Genomic DNA, 11,491 nt, shown 5'->3' with positions numbered 1-11,491 from the left:
GGTGAACAGACTGCTTTAGTATGCACCAACCACAGCAACAACATACAGATCCCACTGACAGAAGAAAAAGACCATAAAGCAAATTTACTGGCAGTGAGAAGAGTGAGAGAGGTTTCTGCTGCACCACAGCTCATTTATCTCCATATAACAAGGTGCAGAGCAGAGAATCTGAATGGAGGAGGAGGAGGAGGAGGACACTGGAGTGGAGAGGGGGAAAAAAGAAGAGGAGGAGCCAAGGTGACAAAAAGGCAAACAAACTACCCCTGTCGAGGGCACATTTATTTTTCCACAAGAAACACACAAACATGCAACAAGGTCATCACAATTCAATAAAGACCGATAGATTAAGAAGCCCTTTATAGTTAAATCAATGTCTCTCTATATCTTGTTTTTAGTTTATCTCAGTTGCTCTTTGAGAACCATTTTTAACAGCAATATGTAGACACCGCTTCAGAGAAATCAAACCACAGATATCATGATTCGAAGATGTCAATTCAAATGGGCACTTAAAATGCAAAACATTCAAGTGTTTTACACGTTTTCAAAAGAGTGAGGAGAGCAGCCAAACGCTGCCCCGTCCCCATCTGGATAAATCAAATCTTGATTGAGGGAAATAAAATAAAAAAAATATTTCTAACTAACTGGAGTAAGATGCAAAACCACAGTGCTAAATCACCAGAAGACCTGGGTGATGTTTCTAAAGTAGCTATGATGTTTTCATACACAAAAGAAGCTATGCATTGTCAATAAACTTGCTCACAGTTTGGTTTCCATGCACCTCTAGGAGAACATTACTGTATCTTTAAAGGACATGAACCTAAGCTTCGTCTACAAGACACTTGCTCGTCAATCACACACACTCGCACGGACGAACAAACACAAACGCACAGTATATCCACACACAATGTTAAGGTATCATTTAGAGAGAGAAGTACATTTTGCAGTGGACACTACGAAGAGAGTACAGCTGTAAATACTTCATACGTTAGGACAGTGTGATTTCATCCCTCATTCCACTTCTAGTCGAATGGAAAATAGTATGGAATGAATCTTAATAGCAATACAACAAAATGTTATGTAATAGTTCTTTTAGAGACAATCATCATTCAAAAAAAGACATCAAAAATATATGTTTTCTAATACATAGCATGAGAACATCTTCAGATTGCAACCCCTTTATTTAGAAACCAGGAGGTTGGCACCTCTATAAAGAAATCCTCTGTAAAACCATGAACCAGCCTTCCTGCTACACAGAAATCATGTGTTAGATCTTAAAAATAGTAAATTGCATAAACACCATCTCTCTCTTCCTTAATCAGACAAATACCAATTTCTTTATTATATCATTCCCACGTGACGTCTGTACACACCTGAAAAGTCTAAAGGGCCGGCATCGTTCGCACCACAAGACCAACATGTGGAAAGGAAAAGTCGCAGAAGCAAAAACATTTGGATTTCTCTAGTTATTCAGTCAACGTGGATGAAATTCCCTGATAGATTGGAAGCATCCCCTCTTGTCGTTCCACTTCATAAAGGGTGTCAAAAAAGGTGTGAATAAGGAACCAGGAGATGGAACAGGCCGAATAATGACTGTTTTCATTCAACACCTGGGTCAAAATCATCACAAATACTTTTAGTGAGTTGTTTTTAGCTTAGAGAGGTGAGATGGAATATATACTGTAGATGAGACACAGATTGATACTTAAACCTGCAATAACTTGTGTTTTTGTCCACTTGGGGGCAGTGGAAACAAGTTGAGTACATGACATGAATATTGACATATCATCACCTTTTAAACTGACAGAGTGAACTTGTTATTAAACCGTTGCTTAATATAGAGACATCAAGCAGTTATTTATTTGGTTAGTTAGGTAGAAACTGCTGCTTGCTACCTTCAGACACTACTGTAGCTTTTTGAGACAAATCAACATGGTCCAGCAGTGGAATTTATATGAATAACCAGGGGAACAACAAAAATGTCATGTAAAATAACCACAAAAGTTCAAACCTGTTGATATAAGAAACTGCTAACACAGCTGATGAAAAAAATCTTTATGTGGCTTCGGTAAAAAAAAAAAAGAAGAAGGAGAAATTCAAAGTACTTATCTCTGGCTGACAGCTGACTATCTATATTTTCAGATGATATTTGACCCAGGTTGTTTTCATTTTCAGACTGAACAAATCAAAATCGCTGCTGACTGCATCCGTTCCCATGATCTGGACAAGTAGGAAAAAGGGAAATGGCCCATTTGGGGAGGAGGGGGCGGCCATCGTCATGCTGCTAAAGCTCCCCAACCAGTAATAAAGACACATTTACTGTACTTATTGGAGTCCCACAGGAGATCAACTACACAGATTCTACATTAAGGTAACGACAGCAGCATACGCTAAGACTACTTGTAATATAGACGTCCATAACATGTCATACATATTTCAACAGTCCCTGACATACTGACAGATTTTTGCCAGATTTTATGTATTCATGTTAACATGTGCCTGTGTATAGATATGTGGGCCAGTCTTTATATTTTCTATATAGAAGAGTATAAAAATAAATTAAACTTACACCATTGACTCAAAATGAGCTTGAATTTAAAGGTATATCACATCTGCAAATGTATATCATATATATATATTTTTCAAAGCATCGCAAGCCAGTTTATAAACATCAACTTAAAAAAGACAAGATTTAGTTGCAATTTGAGACATTTTTCTAAAAATTAAACAACTGATTCAACAAAACTGTTGCCTCAAAGTGCTGTGGAAGACTATGATTCACTCCGAAATTAAGCCCACAGCTGGGCACCCACACGATAAACCTAACATCAACACCCCCGCTCATTAAAATTGATCAGATATATTTATGGAGAATTATGCAGCACTGGCTTATCTTTTATCTCAGAGCAAAGAAACATCACAAGATCTCCACCAAGGACCTTCAAAAATTCTTTTTAAGCTCAGGGGCATATAATCTGGGGGGAGAAAACTAGTTCCCAGCAAATAAGACCAACATTTGCATGGTTCCTAGAATGAGGCGCTGTGCTGCTGAGGAGAAGGTGAGGTGAGGTGAGGCCATACATCAGGATCGGCCTAAACAACTCTGAGTGCTGCTCACTATACAAGCAGTAGAGCCCAGCGCACTGCCTCGCAGCAAACAAGCTCACCAGAGACTTGTAGATTGCAGGCGAGCAGGAGCGCTGCCCGAGGTGGATCTCCCAGGGAAACAGCGTTGGGTGTTTAAAACAGGAAACGTCCGTGTGTGTGCAGACGTGTGTTCAGCTTTTTCCTCCTCACGGACTCGGAGCCTCTGTATTAATGCCTCAGAGCACGCAATCTCGCACGCACCGCTCATGTATGGTCAGCATAATGGATCACGCCAACGCCCGGGTCTGCTCCAACAGGGAGAATAATAATGTGGGGTTTATATTCACGAAGGTCAGCGTCATCCGCGTGTCAACAAAACAAATGAGTTTAACCTTGCAGTGTAGCAAACCCCGCTCCACAAACCGCAGCCTTTTTGAGTTACAACACCTCTCAACGAGCATCTAACTGAACGGCGAGATGCTTGTTTCATCTATTTCAAGTCTCCTCTCTCAGTGACAGTCCACAAGGTTAAACATACAACATACATTTATCACCAAACACTAATATCTCAAGGCCGTTAGCTCTGTGATCCACTTCATGCACTACATTGCGCACTTCCACTTCACAGAACAACTCATCTGTAGTGTCAGAAGTGGGAAACGTCCAGTGCAGCCTGCATGATGATGATGATGACATCACCAGAGTCAAGGTCCTCTCCTTTAAAAACACAAAACCAAGTGCAACCACTCGTTACAGGGCAATAACTGACTATTAGAGTAAAAAGGAGGAAGCAAACAATCGATTTCAATTTGATTAATTTGTAAAGCTGAAATTCTCTTAAACGTATCATCACAATATCAAACAGCAAACTGATCCAGTGACGGCTCGCCCCCATCGCAGATATTCGCTCAACATTCAATATGCAGCGTTAGTCTGGGCCATGCATTCTGGAGTTCAGCATTTTACAAAGACGCCTTTGTATAGTTTTCACCCCTCGTCATTTTACTCCGAGTGCAGAGGAACAGCTTTAGTTTCCAAACTAAATGGGGTTAAATACCATCGACCTGCAGCCAACATCAAAGACAGAAATCTCACCTTTTCTTTACATTCCTCAAACCTCTGAGAAAATTTGGCATGAACATGCTCAAGGCATGGACCAAGAGACATCACAGGGGGGAATCTTAGCTTATAAAAATCAAAACGTTGATCATAATTGTGTCATTTATTCTGCTTCTGTCGCTCTCGTGCCACCACTTCTGGAGGATATTTTTCTTTGTGGGGAGTAAAGAGTTGTTGGCTGCATGTTGGCCCGTCATGCAGTGTCCCTGTCCCTCTGGGAGATGGCGGGGGGGCATGGTGGGTTGTGTGTCCCTGTGTACCAGCTCAGCCGGCCATCAGTCCTTCAGGTTGTCCTCGCCGACCCCCTGGGCCGACAGCTCTGTCAGGACGTTGTCCAGGTAATTGGGGTCTGGGTAGCCGTGGCCGGTCAGGTTGGAGCCGAATTCTGTCTTGTGGTGAATCTCGTTCCACACCACTGTGTCCGACTCGCCTGTGGTGCTGGACGTGCCGATGGTGAAGATGAGGCGCCTGTCCCACGCCATGATCAGCAGCTTCAAGACCTGCAGACACGCACAAAAAAGAAATGAAGGGTTTCAACAATCAACCACGCAACACGATGGATGGAACAACACACATACACATCAAGCGCATCTATCTGGGTGAATAACATCAATTGTAATTCACATTCACTAATGTTAATCTAAATTATATAACATTTGTGTTGTTGCCTCATTGTTGACTGGATAGACATGTCACAATGTCACTCTAAAAACTGAGGTTAAGCTTCAACTATAAAACCATACAAGGTGAACACCAGACTAAAGTCGAGCCATCCAGTTTATTTGAGTCACAGAAACTCAGTGTGGAAGGACCTTTCATGGTAACACTTTACAATAAGGGTCCCTTAATTAACGTTAGTTAGTACATTATTAACCATTAATATAAACTAATATGTTAATTAATGCTGAGTAATGCATACATAATGATAACTTCTTTTTTTTTTTAAGTATATTTTTCGGCTTTTTGCCTTTATTTGATAGTGATGACAGTAGAGATAGACAGGAAATGGCGAGGCAGAGAGAGGGGGAATGACACGCAGGAAAGGTCTGCCCGACGCGGGATTCGAACCGGGGACGCCTGCGGCGAGGACTGTAGCCTCTACATGGGGCGGCCGCTCTACCCACTGCGCCACGCACCGCCCCTACATAATGATAACTAATTACATAATTCAATTTTTATTATTACTTAATAATTTATTAACTAACTTTGAGTAGTAAACATTAATTAACTGCTCAATAGGCTACATTAATTAATGTGTTTCCTAATCCTAAATAATACATAATAATGATTGTTAATATATCTGTAAACAGTTAATTAATGCTTAATAATGTACTAACTAATGTTAATTAAGGGACCCTTATTGTAAAGTGTTACCCATTTCATTTCACAGAAACAAAGGAATACAATGACGCTGGACATCACAGCTTCTGTCCCTGAAGGTGAAAAAAGCTCTAACAGCCAATTCTGTGCTGTTCAGTAGAGAAATTGTTATTGTAATTTCATGATGATGCATAAAACAGTTGCTTCCAGAAAGAAACACATACTTGTGTTACTCCAGTGAATTTAATGACATGATTTAGACCCAACAATCAAAGTCCAGTGACAAAATGTCAGTGGTGAAACAGCTTTGATTACAAGCTCATTAAAAAAAAAACAGTGAGTAAAAATCAGCCTGTACACTTCAGATTACAGAGAGTGACAAAGCTCTCTCCCTAAGTACAGAAACTATGAAACGCTGCATGTTTTCAGCTTTTTGTCACTGTGTTCTGGGAGAGAGGTGTCAGCTCACCTTCCTGCCTTTCTCGTTGTCGGGGAGGTAGCAGTGTCGAGGGAACCCTCGTGCACTGAACTTCTTCCCGGGGTTGGGGTGCTCATTGGTCTGGGGAAAATGTGAAGAACAAAAACAAACATTAACAACAACTTCTCCTCCATGTATGACTTCACTGTGAGAAACATGTCAACATCAACCACAGGGAGAGCTTCTTTGTTCATTTGAAAATCATGAGATACAGTATGTGATAATGTGAATTGTATCTTTAAGGGGAGACAATACAGGTGAATAGGGTAAAATTTTTAAATAACAGATATCAACATGAAACTTCCCAAGTTTATCACTTACATTAAGACAAATATTTTTTGTATTACAAGTTTTGTCAAATTTTATGTTTAAATATATAAATGAGGCAATATCTGATGAAATATGCAGTAACTTGCATAGTTTTCCAGACCGAAATCTGAAAAATGGATAAAGCTACTTTCAAAATTCTTGTTTTATTTTGTTGACATATTAGAGTAAGAGGTTTTTACAGGGGATTTTGGATATCTCTTTTTATCACTTTGTAAATGAGAAAATACTGTCACCAGCCCTAAAAAAATCAAATTTCGCCATGTTTTTAGGAATAAAATGTTGTATAAATCAGGCTGTGAATGATATATCAACAATCCCCTCAGTAAAAACCTTCAGGATATAGACAGGAATAAAACTGGAAGGTTTGGTGTTTCTAAGTGCTGCTGAAGTGGAGATTTCAGGCTCAGAGTCTGAGGAAAAACTAATTTTGAGAAAACGGCCTTTATCTTGTACTGTAAAATTCCATAGGTTGTTAATGTAAATCGTACATTACCAATTGGTTGCTGATACGGAGGAGATGACAAATTTTGGAGCCTAATTCATTGTTGAGAGAGAGAGCTTTACAATGATACCTGACATGACATGGGTCAGACAACAGCATGACTTTAACTTTTGGTGAATTTAGGAGAAATCTACTGATGAAAGAGACAAAATGAAGTAAAATAACCACCTTAATGTGGATTTTCTACCATTTCTTTTGACTTTTCTGAAAGAATACATGTTATGGAAGAAAAATTGATCAGTGCATGAAAAAACAGTGTTTTTGCCTGTAGTGTCTCGCCTGAAACACTGAACCTTGAAAGGTGATTTGTAATCGTACTGCCCTGTGCTACATTGCTGCTATCCGCTAAGTACTGTATATTTAAAACTGTCCAAATGAATATAAGTATGGACTGAAGAATGAGAGGAATGAGAGGAAAATAGAGACAAGAGAACCACAGTAATGCTCACTGACAGTCGTGTTGCTGTGCTGCTGTGCTGACCTGCATGGTCAGGTGACACCCCAACCCCCACTGCCTGGTCTACTCTACCCCCCCAGGGGCTAAGCCTGCTCCTCTGGTGGAAAAGGGTCAGTTTAATGACTCTATTAAAATATGTAGCCCTCTCATCTCCACCAGCACAAACCCAGACTGCAAAACACCCTCTCCTCTCCAAATGCACACGGTGGTGCAAACTTAAAACAACCTTTATGGGATTCATCTTAGCTTTATTTATTCATGAAAAAGGACAGCAAATGAACAGATGCATGAAAACGGCCTTCTATGGCCATATTATCTCTCACATATTTCAGATTCTGAATCATCTGTTTTTGCTGAGAACCAGCGAGTGACGCCGAAGAATGCTGTGACTCACAGAGCCCCAACACCTCGCCTTCCTGCACGAAAAAACCGTCCATCAGGCTTAGGCGGATAAGCAGCAGTTGTAGAAAAAGGGCACAGATTTAGACGAGAGACAGTGGATCAGGCCACAAGAGCAGCATGGTAGACGTAGTGAAGTGAGACCGCTCTGACCTGGATCCCGGCAGGAATGTCGTAGACGATCCGAATGGTCTTGGAGTCTGAGTAGCCGGGCAGGCAGTGGGGGATGACGTGGTACTCCATCTTCCCAGGAGGCTGAGTACCTGTTTTCTCCCCATAGATGGTTTTGCATGTTGGGCACTGCAGACTGCCATCCTAGTTTGAAGATATGCACAGCGTAAATGACACAATATGATGTGATGCACATTTACAACTATGTATTGCATTAAAATGGTTAAAAATGTCACTTATTTCTCCTAACATCTAGCCGTGCAGACAGTGATGGTTTTGTTTGCGATCGGACATTTCTGCCTTTACACCAAGATATGGCAATAAGTGAAATTAAAGGTATAATGTGTAGGAATTACCCCCATCTAGCGATGCGGTTGCATATCAGAACGTATTCTTGATGTTGCATTCAGGTGAAATCGGGCAGACGTCAGACAGACAACAGACGTTGCAAGTAACAGGATAAACAAGCGTCTGTAAACAAGTGGTCCACCAGCACGAGGCAAAACAATACCGGCGTGACAATATGTTGTCATGGTGATGTGGTATTGTTTACCTGACCCACGTTTTACCGTCTTTCTCTCGTGGAGTAAAATGCCGGTTTGCCGGCGGCCGTCTGCTTGACTGCACCTGAATGCAACATCAGTGCCTCCGTCCTTCCTCACACTACACAGTGGTGACAGTTTTAACAGGCGCTACCTGGAAAACTTTCTCCCCGAGCCGACAGCTCCGCTGAGTTTCCGTGGTTACCTACGGTCATGCTGCCACTCAACGTAAAAAATGGCGATGCAACATGGTCGCCTCGGTTCGGTGCGTCGCCCCATGTATTTTTAACGACTTGTAACAACTCATTCTAAGGTACGAGAAAGCTTTCATTTGTATGCAGGTGTGATTCGACTTCAGTGAAATACGTATTTATGAAAGACATATTTGATTCTTGCTAATAAAAAGCCAAATAAGTTACACACAGGCTTTAAATGTATGATGTTTGAAGCTATGACCACTGGCCCGTCACTGTTGGCCCTACTGTTTAGGTTCAGTCTCACTGCTCTTTGTGTTGTTTTAGGCCACAGCAGGCAGCTGCCTTCAAAATAGACCCACTATAAGCCCACAGCCCTCTCCACGCTGCAGACAAGACAAACACACAAACTAGCAAGAATACTTAGCAGCTAAAGAGCCAGATACTTTTCTCAGAGTTTGGTAGTGACAATTGCAAAAATATAAAATTATTGTTAAAAAAGAATCAAGAATCTTTTTGAGTTCATCCTTTTTTCCTTCCCTATAGCAAAACCTGACGCCTACATTACCCACAATGTCAGCGACATTGGTGTGTTATGCTCATAGTGGCTAATGTAGCCTCAAGCCGTGAGCCTCACTCAGAGACGAAGAGGTCTGGTGAGTTCACTTCTTTCTACCTCCTCGGTTTGTTTCATTTTCAAACTTCAGACCCAACCAACACAGACTCAGGCAACGTATCAGATTTAACCCAGCTTCCTCTGGAGCTGCAGAAGGCTTTATGTAACTTATTTCATACAGTAGAACTCCCCCAAACCTGTGAATTAACTTTGATGTACAAAATGAATGTTGCCTTTTGAAGGTGATGCTCTCTCAATATTGTAATATGCTTTGTTTACGCTGACCCTAAGATCCATTATTACAGCTAAAAAAAAAAGCAACGATTGCTCCGAATAGGAACTACTTTCCACAGAAAAAAATGGTGCCAAAGAAAACAGGGTGATCAGTGGATTATCCAAAGTGATGTGAATATTAGATCTATATAATGTATATTATATTTCAGCGTTGTATATCAGTGCTTTGACAGTCACAAAAGAGGCAGAGGCAGAAATCTCAGGGAAGATTATTTCAGAATCTGGACAGACTGAAACCAACAATTCTTCAACAGCCATTGCTACTCAGACTAGCTTTATGTCACATGCCTATCCAGAATGTAACATTTTTACCATTAGTGTGACATTTTTGTCATGATTGCTCTATTAAGTCTTCAGTGATGGCTAAAAAGTGTTTCTGAGGTCACTATGACCTTTGACTACCAATGTCTTATCAGTTTTTCTTTGACAAACTTTGTCCAAGTGAATGTATCAATATTTCAAGCAATTCCCTTATGACAATAGGGAGACATTACATTCACAAAACCAAAGTTATGTTTTGTGAGACCTTGACCTTTGACCCCTAAAATCTAGTTCTTTCATCCTGGAGTCCTAGTGAGGCCTTTCTGAGTTAATGAGAATGAGATATTGTGTCAATGAGAATGGGATGTCTGGGTGGCCACATATAAATATCAGATGTGTTTTTTTTTCATTTGTGTGAATTGACCTTTTTATTGCAATCGCTAATGATTATTATATTGTATTAGGCATTACATGAGTCATTATATTACACTGTGCTTGCAGATTAACTGTGCTTGCATCTTCAGGATGAATAAGTAGCGTATTTGTATTTAATGTACGTGAACTGAAGTGAGCAGAGTTTATTTTTGACAAAGTGCTGTGCTTTCAAGACAGACACGAGCAATCTGACAACAATATGTAAGCTCCCCCATCTGTGTATAACAAGACAGAGGCCTGATCATCTGCCAGGGCAGTGCAACCCAGTCAAGCTGTAAGACATCACAAGTTTATCATTTGAGCCTAGAGTGACATCATAACAATGTCTGGCTCAGAAGCTTTTACCCACCTTATTGCCATTGTTGTACATGGCCACCAGGCACAGCAGATGGTACATGTGCCCACACTTGCCAAGTTTGCCTACCAGCTCTGGCTTGATGCCTTTGTGCTGCAGGACGCCTTCATAGCCTGACGCCATGACCAGCCTCTCCATGCAGATGGTACAGTCCTGGAATAGCCAACCAAAATACTTCAGCTATCATTCTACGTGATTTTGTATTTATGAGAGTTTCACACTTGGTTAGGACATAAAATGGTGACAGACTGCAGCTCTTGGTGGCCACAAAACTTTTAAAGCCCTACACAGTTTCCCCCCCCCCCATCTTTTGTCTTACCTCATCTGGTACCACTTTAATCCTCTCTGTGTATCTTCGCACCACATCCTCTGGGTTTTTTCCTAGTCAAAAAACAAAATATTAAATGATATGACCATCAAAGAAAAACCCAAACTTACCTACATCTACATACTTCATCACAGGTATTTAAAAACAAAAAACAAGATAGACCACTGGATGATATTTGCTTGTCAAATGAGCACAAGAGAATAACAGCTAGATCTTGATGGATGAAAAACTTTGATCACTTTCAGCAGCCACTCGGGTCTGGGTGCCATTTTTTTCCCAATAAAAGGGTGAGCGTGCATATGAATATACTTTACATGTCCATGATGTTGAAGAGGTCACCTTCAAACTGGCACATAACAACCAGCCATCCCCATATTCTCTGATAATCCCCGTGTGCAACCAGGCTAGCATGGCTGAGAGCACACCCACAGCTTACACCCCTAATACGCTTACAGGCAACCTCTTTTTTTTCCCTGGAGCCTTTGTTTGTTCATTTGAGGGACAGCCAGTGAACAGAGCAGAGGGAGGGAGAGCAGTGGAAAGGCTGCCTGACTGAGCATTAAAACAAGTTAAGGCGTTAAGGGTAGGGAAGACAGAGAGGGAGGA

General features: G+C 41.0%; 1 protein-coding gene across 2 annotated transcripts in view; it reads right to left on the bottom strand.

Annotated features, from left to right (window-relative positions):
- Positions 1-249: 249 nt before the first annotated feature.
- The window catches only part of dtx1 (deltex 1, E3 ubiquitin ligase), a 55,847-nt gene continuing 44,605 nt past the window's right edge, over positions 250-11,491 (bottom strand). For both annotated transcript variants that reach the window (XM_085787584.1, XM_085787585.1), the window contains exons 6-10: positions 10,877-10,938; positions 10,552-10,710; positions 7,843-8,004; positions 5,993-6,082; positions 250-4,703 (exon numbers count right to left, since the gene is read on the bottom strand). In XM_085787584.1, coding sequence (XP_085643710.1) covers positions 4,479-4,703; positions 5,993-6,082; positions 7,843-8,004; positions 10,552-10,710; positions 10,877-10,938 — 698 coding nt within the window. In that variant the 3' untranslated portion in view covers positions 250-4,478. The remainder of the gene's footprint in view (positions 4,704-5,992; positions 6,083-7,842; positions 8,005-10,551; positions 10,711-10,876; positions 10,939-11,491) is intronic.

The sequence above is a fragment of the Trachurus japonicus genome, chromosome 9 (assembly GCF_045865225.1).
Source record: "Trachurus japonicus isolate A0001 chromosome 9, Traja_1.0".
Classification (NCBI taxonomy): Eukaryota; Metazoa; Chordata; class Actinopteri; order Carangiformes; family Carangidae; genus Trachurus; species Trachurus japonicus.
This window is presented reverse-complemented; position numbering and strand designations above follow the sequence as displayed.